Source organism: Perognathus longimembris, chromosome 8 (genome assembly GCF_023159225.1).
Source record: "Perognathus longimembris pacificus isolate PPM17 chromosome 8, ASM2315922v1, whole genome shotgun sequence".
NCBI lineage: Eukaryota > Metazoa > Chordata > Mammalia > Rodentia > Heteromyidae > Perognathus > Perognathus longimembris.
The window spans coordinates 13359705-13386595 of record NC_063168.1 but is presented as its reverse complement, the minus strand read 5'-3'; the positions used below and the strand labels follow the sequence as shown (position 1 = coordinate 13386595).

At 42.5% G+C, this 26891-nt stretch overlaps 2 protein-coding genes across 3 annotated transcripts in view; one reads left to right on the top strand and one right to left on the bottom strand.

Annotated features, from left to right (window-relative positions):
• Polr1a (RNA polymerase I subunit A) overlaps positions 1 to 19974 on the bottom strand; it is a 70687-nt gene extending 50713 nt beyond the window's left edge. For both annotated transcript variants that reach the window (XM_048352545.1, XM_048352546.1), the window contains exons 1-12: positions 19832 to 19974; positions 16295 to 16499; positions 15708 to 15857; positions 13046 to 13153; positions 11363 to 11448; positions 11150 to 11253; positions 8301 to 8393; positions 7398 to 7503; positions 6953 to 7115; positions 4673 to 4843; positions 4343 to 4465; positions 2044 to 2274 (exon numbers count right to left, since the gene is read on the bottom strand). In XM_048352545.1, coding sequence (XP_048208502.1) covers positions 2044 to 2274; positions 4343 to 4465; positions 4673 to 4843; positions 6953 to 7115; positions 7398 to 7503; positions 8301 to 8393; positions 11150 to 11253; positions 11363 to 11448; positions 13046 to 13153; positions 15708 to 15857; positions 16295 to 16499; positions 19832 to 19908 — 1617 coding nt within the window. In that variant the 5' untranslated portion in view covers positions 19909 to 19974. The remainder of the gene's footprint in view (positions 1 to 2043; positions 2275 to 4342; positions 4466 to 4672; positions 4844 to 6952; positions 7116 to 7397; positions 7504 to 8300; positions 8394 to 11149; positions 11254 to 11362; positions 11449 to 13045; positions 13154 to 15707; positions 15858 to 16294; positions 16500 to 19831) is intronic.
• A 212-nt stretch (positions 19975 to 20186) lies between these two features.
• The window catches only part of Ptcd3 (pentatricopeptide repeat domain 3), a 32048-nt gene continuing 25343 nt past the window's right edge, over positions 20187 to 26891 (top strand). The window contains exons 1-3 of the mRNA XM_048352556.1: positions 20187 to 20437; positions 23688 to 23740; positions 23855 to 23891. Coding sequence (XP_048208513.1) covers positions 20331 to 20437; positions 23688 to 23740; positions 23855 to 23891 — 197 coding nt within the window. The 5' untranslated portion in view covers positions 20187 to 20330. The remainder of the gene's footprint in view (positions 20438 to 23687; positions 23741 to 23854; positions 23892 to 26891) is intronic.

Here is a 26891-nt window from a genome sequence, read left to right as displayed (position 1 = left end):
CTTCATCCTCACACCCCAATGTCAGGAATTCCTGGATCCTTTCACTTTCCATTTCAAATGTCCCTTTAGCTATTTACTGCTTTCACTTCCTTATCACAAGGGCTCTGAAGCCTGACTCCTTCCACTTTGCTCAGAGATGACCTTTACCTAATCCTGAAGAACCCTACAACCTCATGTAAGATATAAATAAACACCCACCAGCCCAGGACTGTCCCTCCCTTCTGGTCTATTATGCTCTCACATTCCAGGCCTTCTGAGGTCCTATCTTATTGATACATTGAACTCTGCATTCAAAGATTTTAAAGAATATAATTCTTTGGTAGCTTTATATGAATGTCTATATTCTATGGCCCCTTTATCCAAGTCCCACATCTCTACTGTGTGTGTGCCAGTCCTGGGGCTTGAACCCAGAACCTGGGGCCTGCTGCTGAACCACAAAAGTTCACCATTTGAGCCACAGCACCACTTCTGGCTTTTTGAGTGGTTAATCGGAGATAAGAGTCTCATGGACTTTCCTGCCCTGTCTGGCTTCAAACTGTGATCATGAGATCTCAACCTCCTGAGTAACTAGGACTATAGGTTTGAGCCACTGGTGCCCGATACCATCTCTACTTCTTATAGAAGATAGTCTTAGTCTCTCCATTAACACTAGAAAGGTCCCAAAGAACTCCCATTTTCTCCTGCTGGAAACCAGTCTCAAGTTCATCTCTGCTTAATTTGCATAGCCCTGACATCAGTCTATTGCCAATGGCTCCCCAAATCTCCCTCTACAATGTCCGCCACACTCAGTCTTTGGATCCCCTGAAGCCCTCTGGGTCAACCCACTTAGTAGCCTACTGCCTCCTGATGATTCTGAACCCCACCATGTACTCCCTCAAATCCATTTCTTCTTAAACACTACATGCAAAAAGTCACTGTCCCTCTACCTATGCACCCCATGGCACACTACTCAGCAGTATGTGATTTACACACATTTATTTGTTAGCACTCCTGCCATTATGCTACAAGGTATCAAAGGGTGTGGGGTGTGGGGAGAGATTCCAGGCACTGTGCCTGGCAAAGCCCTAGCACATGACAGGCTCTAGTATACATGAGCCCTCCCTGCACTCTTCTTTTCGAATTCCCTACTGTATCTGTTCTACTTGAGTGAACAGGAAGATTATGTCATATTGGCCTGACTTCAGCAAAAGTTAAGTGAAATATACCCTGCTTCCTCTTTCACAGCTCCTAGCACTCAAGAAAAGTAGAATAATCCAACAAATCTGATGCCCTAGAAAAGAACACAATTGTTAACTTGACCTGATGTGCACATATGTACCAAAGCAGAAAGATGCAATTAGAATTCGACTTCAATAAGGTTACTGGTCTGTCTGAGGCAAACTATGAGAATAAGGAAGCATAAGGACAGGGACACAGTACAACTGTCCCCAGAGAAGAACAATGAGAACCACTAGTCTTTCTGCTCTGTTCCTCCAAAGTTCCTTTAAGATTGATGGAAACTCCATTCCTGTAGTCAGCCACTAGACATGACAGGTCATAGGGAAAGGAGAGGGCTCCCAACTGCACAGATAAGTAGAAAAACAGCCAGTAACCTTTGACTCTGGACAGGGACAGTAAGTTAAAACCAAATCAGATCCATTCAACTCTGACAACTTCTACTTCCGTTGCCTCATTAGTGCTCATCTACCCCTCTCGCAGCAGGAATGGCTATTACTGGACACAGATATGAATGCTATCACCTGCTCATCTCATATCCTCAGTAACATTGCTAACATATTCTTTCCAGTGGAACTTTTCAAAAGTCTCATATTACAAGCAGGTATTAGTAATTGCCCCAAACTGAAGTGATAGTTACACCTACTGGTTATGAGTTATCACTGGCACCAAGCACTTTCTTCCTACAGAATAGTTTCCAAACTTTAGCACGCAGAACCTTTGGTTACAAAAAGATACCCAAGTACCAGTCTCACTGGGAGAAGTGGAACTAGCAGAGGCAAGTAAGAGCTTCTTGCAAACCCAAAGAAACTCAACCACCTTACTCACAATTTTTGTCCCCTGGGGCTTTGGGGCTCCAGTGGCTGGTGTTAGAAGCTGTTTAGCCACAGCTTCGCGCTGGGTTATGTCCACAGCGCTTAGAGCTGTGCGACTGCCATCCTCATTGATGACCATGGAGGCACCGGGATGCACACTGGGGCCATTGATGACTGCTTGCCTCAGTTCCTGGACATTCCAGGGGGTAACTGGTTGAGGGTAGGTCAGTTTTGTGGCAAACACCTAGAAATGAAGAGTAAGGATAAACATCCAGAGTAAGCAGATAAAGGTCACAGGGATCCAAAGAATAACTCAACAGTAAAGCAACAAGTAAAGCAACATCTGCCTGTCTTCTCCACAGAACCATTTTGCTAGACTTACTCCCTTAAAGGGAGTAAGGGACTAGGCCTCCTTCCCTAGAAGTCTGTCTGAGCAGAGTACTTCAAATGTTGCAGTTTATGTGTTTGATTTTTTAATCCACTCCAAAACATCATCATTTTCCTATCAATGAAGTTAAAACCCCCTAAGGGAATACACCATGGTGTTCTTGAGGTCAATTGGCCAATACTTGCCATTGAATACCACTATACCCCGACACCACCCCTCCCCGCCCCCAAATCTGACAGCACAAACTGCTTGGGGCCCTTTCCTAGGCCCAGACATGACATGCTTTCTTCAGCAGTTCTGGCACTAAAACCAAGGTGGCACTGCAGCAGAAGTGGACTTGTAATTCTGACACCTAGAAAGATGCAGTGTGCTCCATTTGTATTAGGCCCACGATCTCACCTGCTCCCAGACAAACAAATTTTCTAGTTCTGAGTCTCTAAGCTACTGGACACTATAAATCCCTTTGATGTTTCAAAATGCATATAAATACATGCAAATACACCAGTCTTAAGAGAAACTTGTCTAGCTTCTTCTAGATCTCTGAGTAGCAGCACTTTAAGAGCTGCCTCTCCTGGCCACCTTTCTGGTGTTTGGGGTTTTTTTTGGCTGATGCCCTTGGGATTTCTGTCTAGGAGAGTCTTGATGTACTTGTTTGCCAGGAGACAATGGTTGATTTGGCTCCCTGCCAGGTGCCAGGTGTCTAGCTCATTTTCAAGCTTATCTGACTTCTTTGCTTCCCTCAGCAGTGCTATGTAGGAAGGGTGTGTGCAGTTTCACCCACTTGGCTCTCCCAAGCATGCTGTGCTATCCCCAAGGCCTTCAGAGTCCTCCCTGCCGAGTAGAGGAAGGCGGGGAGGTAACTTCAGAGGCCCTCTATAAGAACCAAGGCATTTTCAAATTACCACCAATCCCAGAAAGAGATGCTTACAACCCTTGAAAGGTAGAAAGTGAGGTCTCACTACAAGTCTCTCCCAAAGATAGGGACACTCTAGACACTGTAAGGTTAAAAGTTAGCCTGGGTAGCCCTGCTCTCTGTTCAGGTAGCAACAAGCATGTACTGAGTCTCTCCTCCCAGGGCTTCAGACTCAGACAGGTCAGCACTGGGCTTTACAATGTGTTTCCTTGCAGGTTGGCCTTTCAGATGCAAAGATCTCGGCGCCCTCTCTGCCTCATCTCCTAACACATCATGCCCTTATCCAGGAAGCCCACGTGCGTGCAAGAGAATCAAAACACTTCAGCCTTGCTCATTACCAGCACCCCCAAGAGAGACAGAGGGTAATGTGTGAGGAAATGAGACTCTCCGCAGAGGGAATTAAACCATCTTCACATTATTGATCTCAAGGCTCATTAAGGAGGAAATACATTGAAGAACTGCTGCTAATGAGCACCATGACTTGAACTGGGGAGGAAGTGAGAAAAGAAAGCTGGCTTGCCAAGGAAACACTAAGGGGTTTACTCCAAGAGGAACTGGGATGGATAGACAACATGTACATGCCTCCACTCTGGGGGCTCTCTCCCTTTCCTCTGGTTAGCCAAGGAGTACACATCCCCAATGAGACTGGACCCCCTTGCCTTCTTCTCTTGTCATGTACTCAATGCAGAGGAAGGCTTACGGACTTGGGTGAAATGGGTATGAGTGTGACATATGGTGGGGATACGAAAATCCTGCGGGGAGCTCCCCAGTGCCCCAGAGCATGGGGCTCCCCTATAGACTGGTATCTGGAGGCTTGGCAAGGGGGGAACAACACACCACCATGCAGCCTCAAATCCCTTCCCCATAGGCTCTTCTTCCACCCTAGGAAGAAGTAAAGCTAGCTCCACTAGAGCCAGGATGATCTGTGTAGTGCACCCTGTCTCCAGGCCCCTATGGCATGCCTATCTACTGCTAACAAGGGGTGATAGGAGGCCCTCCCAAAACACACACCATGGGAATGCCAATTTCATTGGTGTTGATGTACATATCTGGGCAGATGACTGAGCGTGCTGCATAATCTACTCGCTTTCCCATCATATGCTTTCGGAAAAGTCCTTCCTTCTTCTCTAGGATCTGTAGGGAGCAAAAAAAAAAAAAAAAAAAAAAGAAAGAAAGAAAGAAAGAAAAAAGTATGTAAAAAACATTTAACAGTTTAAGAATAGAATTGTTTTTGCTTCAATATAAGTATGCTTCTTACCCATGCATATCAACAACTGAAACCGAGTTAACCAACAAACTGAAACAACTGAGTTAGCAACTGAAATCCAACTTATGGCTCACCTGTCTAATGCCAGGGTACTTTTCCATCATTAATTTATCCATCTCGCTATCAAACACAATATTGACATGGCTCTGAAGTCGAATCCAAATGTTGTAAAGTTTGTCTGTGAGAGACTGGCCTGGAAGCATACTTAAAAAGGATCGGTCCATAGCAATTGAAGAGTCATTTTCCTAGGAAAATAAAGCCCAGAGAAGCGATGATAAAGCAAAAACAACCAAGCAAACAGAAATCGCTAAAAGGTTTGGTTTGATTTTATTCTTTTTTCTTATCTTAATTATGACATGCAACGAACTCTGGCGTTTGCCTTTGGAGTGTAGAGACAGATGGCCAAAGTGCTAATAAACTTAGCATGTAACAAAAAAAGAGCCTTATTACATATAGAACAACCAGTTTCTTTCTGGTAATCAAATTAACTCAAAATTTGTAAGTAAGCTCTTAAGATAGTTGCCAATGCCCCTGAATATCTCGTCCCTCTAAGATAGGAGATCCTAGGAAGTCCTCCTTACATTGGTACTTCAGGAGTACTGATAATCTGATAGAGAATGAAGTCTCATGTGGAATTTCAGCTTTATGTTAAAAAAAAAAAAAGTCTTTCATCCAGGTGCACTGGCTCATGCCTGTAATCCTATCTACTCAGCAAGCTAAGATTTGAGGATCACTGTTTGAAGCCAGCCTGGGCAGAAAAGTCCCCACAAGACTCTTAATCTCCAATTACCCAATCAAAACCGTGGTTCAAAGTGGTAGAGTGATAACTTGGAGCAAAAGAGCTCAGGGACAGCACTCAGGCCCAGAGTTCAAGCTCCACAATGGACAAGAAAAAAAAATCTTCTTTCAGAAAAATGAGCTGGAGAGTGGTTCAAGTGGCAGAGGAACTGTTTAGCAAGGATAAAGTCCTGTGATAAAACACCAGTACCAACTCAACCCCCCCCCAAAAAAAGCAGGTGGAATAATTTCTTACAATGAAAACTGTTTGCCACACAACACTGTATATATTAGAATATGGATTCCCAAGTAGGTTAGGTCCAAATATTGACTGATTCCTCACTAGCCAATCTTTTTTTTTTTTTTGCCAGTCCTGGGCCTTGTACTCAGGGCCTGAGCACCGTCCCTGGCTTCTTCCTGCTCAAGGCTAGCACTCTGCCACCTGAGCCACAGCGCCCCTTCTGGCCGTTTTCCATACATGTGGTGCTGGGGAATCGAACCTAGAGCTTCATGTGTAGGAGGCAAGCACTCTTGCCACTAGGCCATATTCCCAGCCCTAGCCAATCATTTTTAAATATCTCTGCTCCTAACTCTTTTTCTTCCTCTACCAATTCAAGGGAGAGGACTATGTAAGATGCTCTAGGCTGCCTTAGAGCACCCTCTACTGGCTCTGTATGCCCTAGCCATACATAGTTGGCTCTGAATAACTTAAGATACAAGTCATACGAAAGCCTTACTCTATTTTCAAAGGGACACCCAAATACAACTCTCAGAGCTGGTCACTGGATCTGGTTATACTATAGTCTCACCTCCCAAACTGGACCAGAGCCTGCACAACTACACTGATTGACCAGAAAATTTAGGCGCAAGCAGAGAAAGCTCCAGAAAGGACCAGGTACCCAGAGCCTAAGTGTCCAGGTGACTAGTACCACCTCGTGAAGGGCCTGGTTGGCAGCAGGACTGCCCCAGCAGCTGGCTGGTAGTCTGAAAGGGAGCCCTGGCTACACAAGGCTGGAAAAGGGCATTTCTATTCTACCTAGAACATATTTTAGAACTGAAGGACTTCAGTGACTTCAGCAATCTTTGAGCGTACGATTCATTTTTGTACCCTAAAGACTGCACACAGGGCCCTAGCACCCTTAAGGGGTCCAGGCACAACTGGCACAGTCTTATTCTGAGTAACTCTATTTTACAATACTGTCTTGATACCAATGCTAGAGAAGCCAATGAGCCCCAAATAGAACCAAACGACAAGAGCTCTGGGCCTTATAATGTGGGGGTATGAAACCTTAGCACAGACAATACATACATTGTAGAGAAAAACTGAAAATTGAAAAACTGAAGTGACTCAGCCACTAACATAGATCACCTGGCATAGTCATAGGGAAGATTCTAGATTATAACCCTGACCTATCCATGCTCAGGCCACATGCTGGTCCTCTTGACAAATCCACAAACCCACAGCTCCCATGAAGGGTGTCGGCAGCTGCATACAGCATCCTGCCAGCACTGTACAGCAGTGCTAACACTGCCCGGGGTTAGAACAAAGCGTGTGGTAACACTGAAGCAACCCTAACCTTGTCTGTGGCGAGTGCTGCCACCTCACTGGGCAGCTTCTGTTCTTGGGCCATCAATGCCAGAAGTTTCCGGATCAGAACCACATCTTTTAGGACAGCCTGCAGGTTCACAGTCTGACCATTGGTAAACATTTGGTCCCCCAGGCGATTGACAGGACGATACCTATAGGGTAACACACAGAAGGGACAAATGTTTAGCAGTCTCACACCCTATATGCTAGATGCAACACACCTTAATCTGCTCACATCCTTCCTAGGGGGCTCAGAACCACCACTGCCTAGAGCAGATGGCTTGCTTGACTTCTGGTTTCGGAGTGCCCTTGACCCTTCGAGATGGCTTGATTTCTGATTTCAGTGTGCCCGTGATCCTTCCATCCTTTCCTAGAGTTCCTTGCTCAATCCGTAGGCCAATCTTTTTCAGGTAAAATAAATGAAAGGGTATTACCTGGAGGGCGGCACCACCACAAAATCAAGAAAAAACATGCTGGGATTGAATCTCAACTCCGTGCCCACAGTAGCAAGTCCAGAAAACAGGTAATTCAGAAAGAACCCTGTATTTGAAATAAATAAACCAAAGAGACCATTTAATCTGTATGTAAAGGTATAGGAGGACAACAAAAACATAATCAGTGAGGGAAAATAAACCAGAATATAGGATAATATATAGTGTAAGATCACCTTTTGTTCTTTTAAAGACAAATAAATATAGCACCTGGGGTTATGATGCAGATAAGAGGATGGTATAAAGGTAAAACAAGGCAACTAAAGATATAACTACATTAAAAAAAAGACTATATTCTTCAATTTACAGAAGAAATTCTCACATAAACCTTTAAACTTCCTACCTGTGGGCATTTAAAATAGATGGGTTACAATAAACTTCCAGATACATCTTTTTTTTTTTTTTTCGGCCAGTCCTGGGCCTTGGACTCAGGGCCTGAGCACTGTCCCTGGCTTCTTCCCGCTCAAGGCTAGCACTCTGCCACTTGAGCCACAGCGCCGCTTCTGGACGTTTTCTGTATATGTGGTGCTGGGGAATCGAACCTAGGGCCTCGTGTATCCGAGGCAGGCACTCTTGCCACTAGGCTATATCCCCAGCCCCAGATACATCTTACTATATTAAGCCCAACTAGACTCGTTGATATCAAGTCCTTGGTGCTGGGTCTGACCTCCCCCACATTACAGTGTCTCAAATTCAAATACCCTGAAGCCTGCTTTGCACTTATAAGCTGACTTCAAGAAAAAGCTACAATAATCACAACTTTAAGAACTAATAGTACAGGGTTAATGAGTCAAGGAAATTAAAGTCTGGAGAAGAAAGAGGCTATTTCTTCAGTTGGTACACCACCTTCATTCTTCCAAATGGCAAAAAGATGTTCTTGGGCACTGCTGGGTGTTAGATACCCTCGTTTTCCCAACTGAGCTTCCTCAATTCCTGAAGCTAGGAGAGAGGGAGGGAGAGATTAGAGCATAATAAATCAATAATAAATACTCTGCTGTAATGAGATTTATCAATTCCATGTCCTCATTTTATAAACAAACCTTACAACTTGACCACAAAAATCAATATCGAAGATAGCCCTGGCTTTCGTGTAGTTATTAGGTAAAACTTAAAAAAAAAAAAAAAACAGACCAAAAGAACACTACCACTAGCTCATTACATTGACACACATATAATATATATAATACATGTGTTATATATTATGTAAATTCCTCCACTCAATGCTTTGGTTTAAACAATTCCTTTAGATAATTGCAACCTCACTAGGCATGGTAGCCCACACCTATAATCTAGCAGTCAGAAGAATGAGGCAGAAAGATCACAAGTTCAAGGCTAGCTTGGGCTATATGGTGAGTCTCTGGCTAGATAAAAAATTACAATCCTATTGTGGTTTAATTTTGAAAACTACTCTATTGATTTGCTATCATCACTTGAAAACTACTCTATTCATTTGCTATATATCCACATGCTGCTACATACATTTTCAGTAAACACCCTTTTTTTCTTCTTTTCTGATGTTAAGAGTTTGAAGTCAGGGAGCCTAGCTTGCTTTTTCAACTGGCACTCTATCTACCACTTGAGCTATATATCCATAGTTGGTTATTCCAGAGATGGAAGTCTCTCAGGCTTTTCTGCCATGTTTGGCCTTGAACTTCATTCAATTCTGAGAAGATTGGCTCAATCTCCCCAGTTCCTGTCTCAGCAGCACCCAAAGGCAGGTCAGCTCACCTTAAAGGCAGACCAAGAGTCAAAAGAGACTTGCAAGAGGCTACCTTCTTACATAGGCCTTACTTGCTCCTAACTAGGTATTTCCTAGTCTCCAATAACAAAATCTGCCTAGCTGGGAATTCAGCTAGATTAGGTTTTAGGGCATAAAGCAATAAAAAAGCATTACTGGAAAAACGGAGAAACTTCAAACAAAATTCTGAAACTTAGTTAATAATACTACTGTTAAATTCTTAGTTTTGACTAATGCTCAGAGTAACTGAAAATGTCACATTTGGACACACTAAGAAGTACACTAGAATTCACTTTATTACATTGCTACTCCTTTGTGAAGTAGGAAAATATTCTAAAATAAAAAGTTTGCTGAAAATACTATGCCTGGGCTGGGATTATGGCCTAGTGGTAGAGTTCTTGCCTAGTATGCAAGAAGCCCTGGGTTCAATAAACAGAAAAAGCCAAAGCGGGGCTGTGACTCAAGTGGTAGAGCACTAGCCTATTAGCACAGAGAGGCTGAAGGACACAGCTCAGGCCGTGAGTTCAAGCCCCAGGACTGGCACACAAAAAAATTACTGTGCCTGTAATCCTAGCTACTGAGATCTAAGGATTGTGATTTGAAGACAGCCCAGCCAGGAAAGTCCGAGACTCTCACCTCCATTTAACCACCAAAAAGCCAGAAGTGGAACTATGACTCAAGTGGTAGAGTGCCAGCATTGAAAAAAAACTCAGGGACAGTGCCCTGACCTTAATTCAAGTTCTCATACACACAAAAAAAAAAACCTGAAAAAATATAAAAGAAAAACTAGGTTTGTTGTTCACACTAAGTCTCATCAGAGTCTGAAGGATACATCTCCAGAGGAGGGAATTTATTTCCCTGCCCATGCCATACAGTCATCCCCTGGGGGGGGGAAAAAATCTAGTAACCTATCTATTGTGGTCTTTCATGCATGTAGTTTCCTCAAGTCTGGGCCAGGCAGGCAGTTCTAGTATTGCCACTATCTTGCGCTTGGAAACAAGCTCCAAGACATAGCCTTCTCTAAGCCACTCATGATATGTAGTAGAGCCAGTCAATTTTCTCCCAAGTGCCAAGTAAAGAACAGAGGTGAGAAGACCACCTCCATCTGCAGGGACCCAGGAGCAACATGCGTTAGAGGCATTAAGACTTTGTTCAATTCTTTCAGTCCTTCAAATTATTCATCTATCTTTTCCAGGCAAAACTTTTTAATTTTTTTTCTCTTGCTAGTCCTGGGGCTTGAATTCGGGGCCTGGGACTGTCCCTGAGCTTCTTTTTGCTCAAGCACTCTACCACTTGAGCCACAGCGCCACTTCTGGCCTTTTCTGTGTATTTGGTACTGAGGAATCAAACCCAGAGCTTCATGCATGCTAGGCAAACACTGTACTGCTAAGCCGCATTCCCAGCCCACAAGTTTTTAATTTTTTCTTTATAAGTTTTTCAATAAAGGACTGGAGGTATGGCTCAGCCAGCGTGCTTGCCTAGTAAGAATGAGGCCCTGAGTTCAAACCCCAGTACCATTAAAAAATAAACATATTTTAAGGAAAGTCATTTGGATAAACAGAGCAGCAGGGTGTCTATAATCCTAGCACTCATGAGGCTGAAACTGGAGGATTATGAGTTTGAGGGCAGCCTGAGCTACATAGTAAGGCTCTACCTCAAGAAACAAGAAGAAAAAAAAAATCCCACTAACCATCTTTGACACTTGAGGAGCACTATCTCATAGTGTCACCCATACACTGCTTCTCCTGAATGACAGGCCCAGGTTGGCCATTCCCCAAGAACTCTTCAGGTTAGACCTAAGAAGTCCCGCATGCCATCCTTCTGCTGACCTACCAAGTATGTAGCTGAGGAAGATGGAGTGAAGGAAACCAGGTATTCCCCAAAACCTGAGATACATCTGATAGCCATAAATAAGAAATATGGCTAATAACCACCCCTCAGAACTCAGGCTACTTACCTGGATCCTCTGTGACCTTCTGGTCAGATTTCTTGTGCACCACAGCTGGGTATGTGACTGTCAGCTTACTGTTGTGCTCCTTTCGGACAATCGACCGCCCGGTCCTACACACGAGGACAGTTGTGATTGAGAGAAAGAAACTCATTGGGAAATTCAGTACTGGTTCTGAGTGACTAGAGAGCGCATCTCACCCAAGGCAATGGAAATACTCACTTGCAGTGGGGACATCGCTTAGCAGTCATATGTGTCTTCCAGAAGTAAGCAATGAGTTTGCTCCGGCTCTCACACACATTTTTTACCTGTCAAAAGTCAGAGAACCTTGGAGTGCCATTTAAAAAAGAATCCATTAGGGCTGGGAATATGGCCTAGTGGTAAAGTGCTCGCCTCTCATACATGAAGCCCTGGGTTCGATTCCTCAGCACCACATATATAGAAAAAGCCAGAAGTGGTACTGTGGCTCAAGTGGTAGAGTGCAAACCTTGAGCAAAAAGAAGCCAGGGACAGTGCTCAGGCCCTGAGTCCAGGCCCCAGGACTGGCAAAAAACAAAAAACATAAAAACAGGGAAAAAAAAGAGTCTATTATGTATTTAATGATTTCCACCATTTTTAAAACAAAAACACCCCTACTATCTTATACAAATATTTCCCACAAAACTCTACAGTAACTAAGCTCTTCCAATTACTGAGTAACTTCTTTAAGCCTTCAGATTCTCATTCATAGCACAAAAATAAAAATATAACCCACCTGAAAAAGCTGTTACTTAGATAAAAAGATCATGGATGTAGTGTGAGGTGCTTGGAATATAATAGTACTAATCACATTAGGGTTCTTTTTTTTTCTTCCAGTAATGGGATTTGAACTCAAGGCCACACATTTTCTCAGCTGCCTTGTTCTGCTGGTGCTCTACTACTTAAGCTATGCCTCCAGCTAGCTTTGTGCAGGTTAACTGGGGATAGAGCTGTCTAGGACTTTTGTACCTAAGGTGGATTCCAACCTTGATTCTTCAATCTCAGTCTCCCGAGTAGCTGGGATCACAGGCATGAGCCACTAGCATTGGGCTAGTTACATTAGTTTTTTGTTTTGTTTTTTGCCAGTCCTAGGGCTTGAACTCAGGGCCTGAGCTCTGTCCTTGGCTTCTTTTTGCTCAAGGCTAGCACTGTACCACTTGAGCCACAAGGCCACTTCCAGCTTTTTCTGTTTATGTGGTACTGAGGAATCGAACCCAGAGCTTCATGGACGCGAGGCAAGCATTATACTGCTAAGCCACATTCCCAGCCCCTAATTACATTAGTTTTTAAAACAAATATCTCTGGCTACAGCTGGGTATCCTCCTTGCTGCCTTTCAGATGGACCTCGGGTTTCTGAGCAATGCATAGTTACAGTAGTTGTGCACTGGACTGCATACAGGTTTACCAGCTGGGAACTTTGGTAAGCTCCACGGGGACCCTACCTCAAACCAAGCAAGGAGTATGACATTGGGTATGAGGGTAAATCATATTTTAAGTTAAATGCTATGGTTGATTATCTAGCACATTCATTCATCAGACAAATAAATATTTACAAAGGTGCTATGGAGAGGAAGATGAGGAAACAGTGATTCAGAGAGAAAGTGCTGGAGAAAACAAAAGGACACGGATGTCATTCTCAAAGTGGGTGCTTGCTGGATGTTATACATAAATGATCTAATCTTATCCCATCCTTTCCTCAGTTCTGTAGGAAGTCATTCAAGGTGAGGAAATAGATTTTGCAAGGTCACAGGGCTCATAAGAGATACAGCTAGGATTATAATCAGCTCTGCCTTGGGAAGCCCAAAACATAGGCAGATGACAGTGTAAAGGAACTGTGGTAACTGTGCTAAAAGCACAGGGTTACAGGAAGAGAGAATGATAACTCACATGTGCACCCTGGGAGCCCAAGAGGTTGTTCTGAAGAATTTGGGTTGTGTATTCTTCTAACTCTTCCTGAATTTCAGTGGCAGAAGGATCAGCATTTTCTTCCAGAAACTAAAAAAAAAAGGAAAACCATATCAGTACAGTAAATTAAGTACATGTCTGACAAGCAGCACTGCCCATAGTGACCATTAAAAGAATGCAGAATTAGTTAAGGAAGGAAATGAAATCATTATCAAAACAGTGAAGTGAGCCAGGTGCTGGTAGCTTACTCCTGTAATCCTAACTACTCAGGTGGCTGTAATCTGAGGATCATGGTTCAAAGCCCGCCCAGGTAGGGAAGTCCATGAGATTCTGCTCTCTAACAACCAGAAAAGCAGAAGTGGTGCTACGGCTCAAAGTGGTAGAGCTCTAGCCTTGAGCAAAAGGACTCTCAGGGATTGTATCCAGACCCCATGACCAAAAAAAAACCAAACAAAACGGTGAAGTGAGCTAGCAATGTAGCTCAGTGGTAGAGCAACTGCTTGCCTTGCATGCATAAAAGCTGAGGGTTTCATTCCCAAGCACTGCAAAAGAAAAAGAGAATCACCAAGGTAACATGAAAAAACTTGAGAATACTCTACTTCCAATAATGGTAGGCTGGATTACTCCGACCAAATCTCTAAGGCTGCAAAGAACCAAGATGGGATATAAAATATTTTTAAGATCCAATGCACTGAAGAACTGACAAGACTAGTGAGGAATAACCAGAAAAATCTGCAAGGAAACTAGGGATCTAACAAGCTCAAAGACTATGTGGTCTGCCAGGTACTTGTGGCTCACACCTATAATCCTAGCTATTCAGGAGGCTGAAAAGTGAGGATTGCGTGTTGAAGCTAGCCCAGGCAGGAAAGTCTGTGAGACTCTTATATCTAATTAACTATCAAGAAGCAAGAAGTAGAGCTATGGCTCAAGTGGTCGATTACTATTAGCTTTGAGCAAAAAGCTCAGGGACAGAGCCCAGGCCCTGAGTTCAAGTTATAGAATTGGCAAAACAAACAAAAAATGGACTATGTTTGTACAAAGTATTATGTGCCTCTGTAGAAAAAATTGGCATAGATGTCTCTGAAGTTTCCTGGAGCTCTGAGCTGTGGAAGCGCTGGCTGTGGATATATTTTCCAACTCAGCAATTTCAAACTTTCATTTCAAAGGATGAAGGAAAAAAAGATGATAAAGCAGCCTTTTACCATTGTTTTTTCAATTACTCTTATGCCTTCATGGTTCTACATCCAGGGATACACAGATGGCAACTTTCAAATAGTTAGGAGACACTACTCCAAGTCAAGAAAACTAGTACAAAGTTAGGAATGTAACATACTGTCATTGCTCCTTAACCCCAACAAATATGTCAGATGGGAACACTACTAGTCCTTGTGTAATTGCTCAGACAGTCCAGGGCTTTGAATCTGGACTACAACAGTTCTGAGTTAATAGTGGGCTGCCCACACTTGGCAGTCATCCCTTCTTGCTCTTCTCAGGCTGAGTCCCCATGAATGTGTTCCTCCCCCTGCTGGAGCTCATACCCCCCCACCCCCCCCCATGCCTCTGGGCAGAATCCCACCTAACATGCCCAGCAGCAGGACTGAAGAATTCAATAAGGGAGAGAGAAGAAGAAAGGTTTCTCTTTATGATAAGAAACAAGACAAAGAGGCTCAAATACTTCAACATAATAATATACATCCTACCACCAAAACAAAGCAAGAAAGAGAAACAAAACTGCTATTATCTGATGACAAAATTGTGTGGAAAACTAAGAGTACCTATAAATAGAAATACTAGAACAGATAAGACAATCTTCCCAAGTTTCTTCAAATGAAAATTAATATTCTGGTATGCCAATACAGAAAATAAAAGTCTACCTAATATACTTATCACAACACCAGAAAATGTTTAGTAAATAAATTATAAACGGGAAAAAATGATTATAGAGCATTCAATTTCAGATCTCTTCTATTATCTTTTTACAATAGAGATTGCTTCCTTATACAAAGTAAAAACTCCGTCTGATCAATGGCAGCACAGCCTCACATTATGTATCCTATAGTGATGCCATATGCAAGTATGCTGATCACATCCACTGTATTCTTCATTTCTTTTTTGTGGTACCAGAGATCAAACCCAGGGCCTTCTTGCACGTGCTAGTCAAGCACTCTACCACGTAAGCCACATCCTCAGCCCTTGCTAGCTTTGCCTGGGCTGGCTTTAAACTAGAGACCCTCCTGCCTCTGCATCTTGGGTAGCTGGAATTAGACATGGACCACTACACCTGGCTTCATGGAGACTGTATTCTTGCCAAATGTGAATCAAATGAAGAAGCAATCAGACAAATCTACATGATGAAAAATCCTGTAAGTTTCAAAAAGAGAAAAAATGATTTTTCTATATTGAAATCTTCATTAAAACAGAGTGCAGAGTTTTACAAAGGCAACATATAAGCCTGAATCCCTGGAGGATGAGGGAAAAAAAGATGATAAAACAGCCTTTTACCATTGTTTTAATTACTCTTATGCCTTCAAGGTTCTACATCCAGGGATACACAGATGGCAAAAAAAAAAGGGCAAAACTTAAGTATCTCTTGTTCCTCACCATTTGGCTTTCCTGATTTCTATGACGACCATGATCTACCTACCCTGTTCAGAATTCGTTCGAGCTCATAGACTGCTTGTAGGGCCCCAATTTCCAGAACCCTTAGCTGGCAGACCAACAGGTGAATCACAGCCCGGGGACAAGTCAGCATGTGGCAATTTAAACAGGAGCCTCGGAGCAGCAGGTAGAGTTTCTACAGAGTGGGAAGTTCAAAACAAAACCAAAAACAAGATATTAGACACAGAGTACTCGTGTGATTTTTGTGCCTATCAGATTTTCCTTCCTTTAGTCAGTTTACTCCACTTAGAATTCCACTTCAACTTGAACGTTGTAGGTCTTTTTACCCCTAAGAGCTAGAAAAATACTCCCTTATATTTTATTATTTCATCTTAAGCCATTAAAATTTGAAATCTACTTAGGATGTATGGCCTGAGATAAAAAATTACCTTTACTTTACTCTGACCACTAACGTAAGACAATAATCTTTACTATGATTACCAAATAATGGACTAACTCAAGAATGCACTAACTCAAACTATCAGGAATTTCACCTCCTCTCTCCTGTGTTGAGAGGCAGCCCTCATAAGCCCCTACCAGTGCTAAAACCCACACTCCCAAGACCATACGTACATCGAAGAGGAGAGGGTTATACACTGTCAGTGGAAGCTCAATGTGGCCCAGGTGCCCGGAGCAGTTGCTGAAGTCCTGCACGCAGGTGGAGCACACTTCTTTGGAATCTGCAGGGCCCAAGGCTAAATCATAGAGACCATTCCCTGATGGGTTTCCCAGACTGTCCACATAACGAGGGTTCGTAATAGATTTAACACTTAATTTCCTAAAGAGAAACAAACAAACAAGAGAAAGCTCAGGTTACCGACATCTATAGTGGTAATAGGAGAGCAGCAGGATATAAACCAAAACTAACTTCAAGACTAAAACAGTGGAATGAAGGGAATGTGATACATTATTGCTTGTATATACTAGCAAAGTCAAGAAAACTAAACACAAGCACTCAAAGCTTTGATTATCTGTAACAGGGGGCAGACCACAAACACTTGCAACATGGACTAATAGTGCCAAGTGCTAAGGACATAATTTCTCCATCTATTTACTTAACAAATAGCTACTGAGTACTTACTAGTAATGTGCCATGTCTAATTTTACAAAATAGACATAAGCTTCTATGCATATGGGCATAACATCCTATTGGAGGAAGATAAATTAAGTATACAATCTGTTAGGTGACAAAATTCCAGTGCTATGAAGAAAAATGCAGGAGAGGGAAGAACAGTGGTTAGAGAAGGCCACGCTGGAGAGATACATGAGCAAAGGCTAGAAGGAGAAGAGGGAGCAGGCCACACAGTCACGGACTTTACAGAAGCAATGTCCCAAAGTGTACGCACTTGCGGTATTCGAGGATGAAAGGAGGCCAGAGGAGCTAAAAAAGAGGTGAGGTTAAAGGCCAGACGTCATTTTAAGGACATGGCTTTTGCTCTTAGTTGAAAAGGGAGTACATGTAAACTTCTCTGTTTTAACTATATATATTTTTTCTTTTTAGAAGGAGAGTTGAGAGACGAGCATGACACCAGGGGATGGGGGATGGGGGCACTCTTTTGGACTTTTCCTCTTCCTGATGATTTCTATACATTGTGCTTTCCTACTTGTGGGACTATAAAAGTGATATACTTTTTATCACTATATTCTCCCATGTTGGCCTCTATAGCTTCTGAGTAGAAACAGGAGGCCAAATTGACAAATGCCGATAAAGGCCAAAAGTGGCTTGTGTGTGTAAAGAATCAATAATCCCATGTTCACTAGACTGGCAATCACAGAACAGACTTGCGTCCACTCCTGAGTCTTCAGATTTTAACTTTCTCTGCAACTTTCTCTGATGCTGGCCTTTTCACCCTTTGAACCCACATTTTTTTCATTCTCTCCCCCCCTTCTTTTCCTTCCTTTCTTCTTCCCTCTTTTCCTTTCTTTCCTCCCCTCCCTCTTATTTAAATTTAACCTTAGAACTAAAAAACAAAAAAATCTACAAAGCCAGTAATGATATAAATGCTCATGATGTTCCCTGTTTAAAAATTCCACAAGCATCTTTTTTTAAAACTTTAAGCACCAATTATGTTTTTGCTTTTGGAGGATAATATAACTGGAATTCCTAGCTAGCTCACTGTTCCCATTGATCCTGTAGCTCAGGAACTTATTCAACCATTTATTCAAGGATGATAAAAGGAATAAGACACACAGGAAGCTTAAGGCTAGCAGACAATATGAACATGAACAGAAAGTAACTAAGACACAGTGTACTAGGTAAAGAAAATCTAAAAGAACAAAGGACATTGAACTGAGCTTTCAGAAGTGTGCATGTTTGATGGAGAGACAGAGGGAAATAGGTCTCTCAGGCAGATGACATTGAATGAAGACGAAACAGTTTGAAGGAAGGGCCAGATGTCAAAACATGACAGCAGTATGCCAGTGGTTTATCTGGGTTAGAGAAGGGATAATGTTATAGCTAAAATCAATACTAGCCTAATCATGAGTCCAGGTTATGCTAAGCAGTATGCTTTATCTAAAGGCAACAGAGAACCTTTGAGAGCTTTAAGGGTTATAGCAGCAAGACTGCATTTATAATTTGGAAGAACAATTTTGACAGCAGTGTGGAGCTGGACTGGACTGGACTGGACAGGCATGAGGCAGCATGGAAGGTAAAGACAATTCAAACATGGCATAAAGGGTTTAACATCTAGGGAAGCAGAAACGGGGAAGTAAAACCAAAGCACTAGAGTCCAATAAATGAATTACGGATGTCAGAAGACTTCTAAAATAAATAAATAAATAAATAAATTTCCCTTTACCTGTGACCATTTTGCACTAAACTATGTACTCTAGGAAAGAAATTCCTCCTCAGTTTGGGGGTAAGGGTGCAGGTTGAGTTTTTTTATATATAAGTTTAAGATCTCTGTGAATTTCAAGTGAAGACTTCAGAAACCAGCTAAGTAAATGGAAATTCAACTGGAAAAAAAATCAGGAAATCTGGGCTAAAGATTTAATTTGGGAGTACTAATCACGAAAGTAATGTGACTGCCTTCAAGTGATGTAAATAATTAATCTGTTACTATACTAACTTTACACAAGTATTGCTAATATTGTTCAGTATTAATGTCACTGTTCAACGTGAAACTTCTCTGAAACTGGTCCTTTGCCCAGTATTATGCAGTTGCAAGTGCCACACCTGTTTCACTCTGTATTGTCCACACCTGTAACTTGTATTCTCTTCCCCCCCTCCCCCAACTACGTCCTGTTTTATCCCCTGATGGTCAGATGGGTCCCCATTATGGTCAAGATGCCCTGACCTGTTTGCCACCAGTTTCTGGATATTTCTCAAACGTGATTAACTGGTTCCTGGACACTTCTCGAAATTAAGGAGCGACTACAATTAAGCAAAAGGGAAGATTCCTGTGGGTTTGGGGTTTAAAAGCAGCCTTCTGAGATGGCCCGGGACTGCATCTTGAGCTCAGTGATCTCGAGTGCAGTCCTGGCGCGCCTGTACTTTCTCGCTCAGTAAAACTCTTTCCATCCCCGTCTGTCATCTGAGTGTTCTCACTGATCGTCGATTTCCGGACCCCATAACGGCCTCGAGACAATATTTAGGACCGGAAACAAAGCGTGACCAGAATGGGACCCTAAGGCACACCGGTGTGTAAGAGATGCGCAGACCTTAATCACCAGCATGTCATCAACGCCTAGCAAGAACAATTAGTATCCGTGAGGTAAACCGACTGATGGCGTCGAGGAGGAGGAACTTGTCACGGAAAAGGTGAGAAGAAGTATGATCCTGGAAGGGAGGGAAGTCAGGTGTTTCCCTCGTCTCCGGAGGACATTATACGTTCTCTAGACAGGGGTTAGCGAGGGGCTAAGGAGCGGCTGGAGCGGCGGCGCGCCGCCTGCCCGGGACCGCCGCATTCTAGGTGTGACGCTGAGCACTCCCTACTCCCGCCCGGGCTCGCACCGCGCCGCCCCGCCGCCGCACGCAAGGACCCCCACACGACACGAGGCCCGGCCCGGCCCGGCCGCCGCTGGCTTAACGCAAGTCCTTCTGGGAACCGTAGTTCTCCGCGCGGACCTCCCGAGCCCATCTCGGCATGCGTCCCACCAACTCCTTACTTGAGCTCCTCAGCCGAATACATCCCGAAGGAAATCCCCTGCAGCCGCCGCCACGGCATGTTCTTGGAGGCCAACATCCTTCACGATAATTCTCAGACCAGAGGAGGGAATAAACCACCACCAACCACCACCGTCCAATTGCCGACTCCGGGGAAAAAAAATGCTAGGAGCCACCATGTGCTTCAAACTGCGCTTGCGCCAAGGAAATACTAACGCGCTTATTACATGGGCGAGACCAGTTTTCACTGTGCGTGGGGGGGAGCGAGTTTCACGATCCACCTTTTTCCTTTTGAAAACCGTGACGGATCACAGGCACAATAAAACAGTACATTAAAAATATTTTCTGTGTCAATGCAGTGTATTCAACTTTTAACTTTTGTGGCAAAGGCTTTCCAACCATGATCTTGCAACCTCCCGTTTCTAGCTGAGACGTTCCAGGTCCCGCCTGCGACCCTGAAAGTTGAGGGCATTCCCAATATGCCCTGCGAAGGGCTCCAAGATGGCGGCGGCTGCGTGCGCTGGCTGGCTGCGATTCCGTAGTGGGCTTTGCTTGCCGCAGACGGGAAGTAGAGGGGCAGGTGTGTGTGCACGAGCACTCAGCCACAGGTAAGGGGAAGATCCTGGAGTCCGCTTTAGTTTTGTTTTTCTCAAACTGGGTTGAGATAGAATGGTTTGCGCGTGCGCGTTCTTGTCCTCGCGTTCCCGCTCCCCTCTGCGGGCCGCACGAGGAGACGGTGATTTGAACTAGGTTCAAAATGTGTGTATTCTTCATATGCGTGTGCTTGTGTATATGCTCGTGTATATACGCACATGTATGCGTATGTGACTGGCATCGGGGATTGAACCCAGGACCTTGCGCTTTTGCTTGGCTAGTTGGCTCCTGACTGGCTTCTTCCCGCAGTTTGCTTGTTAATTGGACATGGAGTCTTTTGAACTTTTCTGCCCCGGCTCACTGCGATCATCCTTTTGAGTAGCTAGGGTATTTTTTAACAGTCAGTGGGTGATAAGTCTCCAATTAAAGTCTCATTGACTTTCTTGCTGGGGCTTGAACTCAGGGCCTGAGCACTGTCTCTGGCTTCCTTTTTGCAAAGCTACCTCTCTACCACTTGAGCCACAGCGCCACTCGCGGCCTTTTCTCTTTATGTGGTGCTGAGGAATCGAACCCAGGGCTTCATGCATACAGGGCGAGCACTTTACCGCTAAACCATATTCCCAGCCCTTGGGTCTGGCTTTGAACTGCTGTCCTCCAATCTCGGCCTCCTTGGTAGCTAAGATTTACAGGCATGAGCCACTGGCCCCAATAGAATACTTGTATTTTCTATGGAGGTATTCACTGGTTATTTGCCGTACCCCGGAGTTGGAAATGTTTGCATAAGTATCCTGCCCTCGTGGAGCTTAATTTCAGTAAAAAAAACAATTTTTTAAAAAAATTATTTTCCCTCCCTCTCTTACTCATGTCCATCTGGTCGGGGTCAACTGTAAGAAGTAATAGATTTTCCCTGATGAAAGCCGGGCGACTGAGGGAGGGTGATGGAGGTGGTGACGTTTGGTTGGGGTACATTGTATGTGTGGAAATACCACAATAAAATGCCTCCCCTTCCCCAGTACAACTAACAGAAGTCATTTAAAAAGTAAAAGGCAAGCCGGGTGCTGGCCTGTCGTCCTAGCTAACTCAGGAGGCTGAGATCTGAGGATCATATAGCTCAAAGCCAGTCGGGTCAGGAAAGTCCCTGAGACTAAACCTCTAATCAACCTCCAGGAAACCGGGAGTGGAGCTGTGGTTCAAAGTCATAGGCTATCCTTGAGAGAGAAAAAAACAAAAGAGTTCAGGAACAGTACCCACGAACTGAGTTTAAGCCCCACCACAGCCAAAAAAAAAGGAAAAGGCAGTCTGTGATCCCCACTGTAGGCTAAATGTTGTCGGAAGTTTGAACCAAAGAAATTGTCAGGTTTTATTTAATAAAGGCATAAAAAAAGGCTATGTTGATAAAGCTTCGAGTTTCTATTTGATTTTTTAAAAATTCACTCTGTGGAAATAGGAGAGCAGTAATGTTTAATAAAAACTTGGAATAAACCTATTTTTATTTTGTTTATTTGTTTTGTTTTTGTTGCCAGTCCTTGGGGTGTGGACTCAGGGCCTGAGCACTGTCCCTGGCTTCTTTTTCCTCAAGGCTAGCATGCTACTTCTTGAGCCACAGTGCCACTTCCGGCTTTTTTCTATATATGTGGTGCTGAGGAATCAAACCCAGGGCTTCAAGCACTTTACTACTAGGCCATATTCCCAGCCCCAACCTATTTTTATTTTATGTATGTTATGTTGGAATTGAATTCAAGACCTCATGTGTGCTCATTTTTTGCATCTATCGGTGAGCTATGTACACAGCCCAAGATTAGATTCAGTGTTTGCTTTTTCTTCAATTTGATGATAGTAGACAAATTTCCTCATCAGTTGATTGGGGCTAGGAATAACCATTCCAAAACTGTGAAGAATAAGTGAGCTATGTAGCTTACAATATGTTACTATGTATACATATGTATACTTTCTCTCAGTTACCCTGAAAAGAAAGGCAAAACACTCTAGTTGGTATTGCTGAAACCATTATGTAGTTCAATTCCAGCCCTTTTCCTGATAAGTTAAACTATGTTAACATTTTCTACCCATTTTCTTCATATAACAATAGCATCCCTTATCATTCATTGTCAATACAATAGTGATCTTGGTAAACACTGAGCTAGGACTTGAAAAAACATCCTTAGCAGAGAGGTAATTCTTGTTTTAAAATGCTGTTTTGGAGACTGGATGTCATCCAGTAGGAGAGTCTTTCTTTAATGTGCTTGAGAGCTTGGTAACCCCAGCACCTCAAATCCTCCCTCCCCAGAAAACTTGTTAAAACAGTGCCTGATACTAGATACCAATGGAGGAAGTATTTTCTATGTAATAACATCTTTCTGAATTGTTCTGATGCCATTTGGAATGGGAATACACAGGTCATATTAACTGTACATTATCTGTGTAGTGTTGACTATTTTTAGGCTTTTCAGTAAGAGTAAGAATGTAGTTATTAATCCATGAATGAGGTATTTAAAAACCTAGTAATGAGTCAGTCAACCTGTTTTGGGCAAAGAGAATTTTGAATCTCTGGGGAAGAATAATGAGTTCCAAATCTGAATTAGGCTTTATATATTTTGGTACATTTCTACTTGTTAAAAGAAGTAGAGTCAGGCATCAGTGGCTCACACCTGGATTCCTCGCTACTCGGGAGGCTGAGATCTGAGCATCACAATTTGAAGCCAGCCAGGGCAGGGAAAGTCTGTGAGACTCATATCTCCAGTTAACCACCAGAAAACCAGAAATGGTACTGTAGGTCGAAGTGGTAGAGTGCTAGCCTCAAGTGATAAAAGCAGGGACAGGGCCCAGGCCCTGAGTTTAAGCCCCCCCACTACTTCCCCCCCCCCAAATGTAGAATAGACATAAGGCCATGATTAACCTTAACTTTGTTATAATTGCTTTAAATGAGATAGACCCTTACTATTAAGGGTATTGTCTACATAAAAGTAAGAGCTTAACCCCAAAGTGTTTCTGGTTTCCAAAGTTTTGAAATTCTATTGTACTTTAAACCAGCTGCTCAGATTGTTCCAGTGCTATGAAAATTTTACTTTTTTTCCCCAATTTTTTTTTTGTAAAGTGCCTACTTTAAATTTTTTTTACCATCTTTTTTTCTGTATCTTGTATCCATTCTTAAACAGTATTGAGCATACATTACTCTGTTGTCCAGTTTCTTTGATTGGTGGTAACTTGAAAATTTTGACTCAAAATGCACTTAAAAGGAAAGTTTTGTTTTGTTTTGTTTTACAGATTTTATTCTGGAAGTGCAGCCCTCCCAAAGGTTGATGGAACTGACATAACAGGTATATATATATACATACTCATTTATGAATAGCTATTAAAGTAATTCCACTTTTAAAACCACGTATTCCTTGTAGTTGGGAAACTGATTTATTTTCTTTATTTCTCTAATTAAGGGATTGAAGAAGTAGTCATTCCAAAAAAGAAAACTTGGTAAGTATTCCAGCATTACTCATTCTATAAGTGGTTGAATTCCTATAAGTGGTCTGAACCATGTAAACAAACCTTAATAGAGAGTAGCAATGATTTTAAAGTTTTGGAGTATAAACTTTTTGTGGGTGCTGGTACTGGGGCTTGAACTCAGGGACTTGTACTTTAGCTGTTTTATTTATGGCTGTTATACGACCACTTGAGCCACACCTCTAGTCTAGCATTTCCTTTTCTTCCTTGAACTGTGTTCTCAGATCTCAGCCTTCTGAGTAGTTGGGATAACAGATGTGAATACTGGTATCTGCCTAAACCTTATTTTTAATAATATAATTTATACATATACATTTACTTTAGAATTGAATTGGCAGGTGAACCCTTTTAATTTTTAGTAGCCACGTGGTATTTCAAAGTATAGACATTCAGATTAATTTCTATCTTTGTAGCCTAACCAAAAAAATTAGAAACAAGAAAAGGAACGTGGTTGTGTAGAAATGAGGATTTTCCTTAATGTTACTCGAGTTATTGTTATTGCCAACCTCAATCACTGAAGAAAGTACTATGAGAAAGTACTATGAGAAATACCACAGAGGAATCATTTAGAGACTGTGCTACAACCTACTTGAGTCACCTGCACTTTTATAATCCCCTATTGAATTATGTAATTTTATATACACAGCTAGAAGAAACAGAGGAAATGAGGCCAAGGCTGGTTGTTTTATATTAATGAAGTTGACTTTTGCTGAAAATAGGCACTTGGCAATATTTTTAAATGGGTGGGATTGTATGATTGGCTTTATAGCAACCATGGGTTTGGTTTAAAATGTGTATTCTTACAGGTATTTTTTGTTAATTTACAAAACACACAGATACACAGCACAATGAGATGGTGGGATATGATGGTGAAGGATCTAGTAGTAGGGGTCCAGTATTAGAGTAGGGAAAATGAGGTAGTTGATAGGGGATATTGGTCAGGAAACTAAAGTCTGTATGGTCTGTGAGCTAAGAATGGATGTTAAATTTTCATACAGTTGGGAGGGAATCAAAAGAAGACAAGATGAAATGTTAAAATTATATGAAATTCAAATTTGGGTTAAACTTTTGGGGACACAGTCTCGCTTGTTCACATTTAGCTGCTTTTACGCTACATTGCAGAGCTGCATAGTTTGGAAAGCACTCTATACTTTGCCAACCTTAAAATATATGATATCTGTCTCTTCACTGGAAAATCCTTGGTACAGACCTGATTTCCAGGCTTGGGAATCTGCTTTCAGACCTGGGGGCTCAGAGCCTTCCTTTGCCTTATTTCAGTGGTGAGGATCTGCACAACACAGATGCCATGGAATACTTAAATAAATCTTAGGGAGTTGTGTATTTTACTTTATGAATATGGTATGCTAAACGTCGATATTCTGAAGAGGTTAATCTGAGTTGAAAAGTTACTTTAAGGAGGACAAAGGAGCGGCAACTGGATTCAGAAAAGAAACGCAAGTAGGGAGGACGGGGGGGGGGGCGTTAACAAATTTGACAGGAAATGTACTTACTACCTTATGTATGTAACTGTAACCTCTCTGTATATCACCTTGACAATAAAATTAAATTTAAAAAAAAGAAATGCAAGTAAAGGATATGGGAACATGGGGGCTCAGATGTATTTTTGGATGGGACACTAAATTGGAACAGGAAGGAAAATTGGCAGAGTCAGAATTTAGCATCTCTGTAACTTACTGATAAACAACTCAGGAAGAACACTTGCATGCAACCCAAGGACATGGATGAGAAAGTTCTTCATAACCTGGGGCTAGAAATAGCTTACATGCCCATTGTTCAATGAATGAATAGTAAAAATGGTTATCATGCCATATAACATTTGAAGTTATTAGTTAGATCAGTGTGTAGTTATGTGGATAATAAATAGTGATACACTGCCTCAAAAAGAGAAAGCTAAAGGAATGTTACATACATCAGAATTAACTCATTTTTCTCAGATGACTTGTTTCTTAAAAATGTCCTGTTAGGGGCTGGGGATATAGCCTAGTGGCAAGAGTGCCTGCCTCGGATACACGAGGCCCTAGGTTCGATTCCCCAGCACCACATATACAGAAAACGGCCAGAAGCGGCGCTGTGGCTCAAGTGGCAGAGTGCTAGCCTTGAGCGGGAAGAAGCCAGGGACAGTGCTCAGGCCCTGAGTCCAAGGTCCAGGACTGGCCAAAAAAAAAAAAAAATGTCCTGTTAGATTTAAATTTATTATAATTCTCAGAAATGAAGCACATTAAATTGAGAGTAAAAACAGATTTGAAAATCATTATCTTGTCACTTAGGCTAGTGAAATCTTTTCAGTAATTTAGTTACAAAAGTGCAGTGGACAGTTGACCTGTAATTTTTTTTGGCTGGTCCTGGAGCTTGAACTCGGCCTGGGCATTGTCCCTGAGCCTCTCTGCACAAGGCTAGCACTCTACCACTTGAGCCACAGTGCCAGTTCTGGCCTTTTCTGTGATTAAGTGGAGATAATAGTTTCATGGACTTTCCTGCCCAGGCTTTGAACCCTGATCTTCAGATCTCAGCCTCCTGAGTAGCTAGGAGTACAGGCATGAGCCACCTGCGCCAGGCTTGGCCTGTAATTATTAAAGAGGTTCATGAGAGGGATCTGAGAATTCATTAAGTATGCAAGTAACAGTAGGAGCCTATCATTCTCATAGGTTAAGAATTATGTGGATGGTAAAGCAATAGTGGTCCTGAAAGGATGTATAAGAAAGAGACTGAAGGCTTGAATCAGGTGGTAAGAGCACCTCTCTAGCAAGCAAAAGGCCTTCAGTAAAAATGCCAGTGTGTATGTCCTCCCCCCCTCCCCCAAATAAAGTATGTAGGACAGTAGATTTAACAAGCCCAGTTTTATTAGGTAAATGTGGAAATCTTTAGCCCTGAATGGTAATATTAAGAGCCAGGACAGAGTGCAGTAAAGCAAAAGAGAGAACATATACTAACTACCTTAAGGCAAAAGAACTA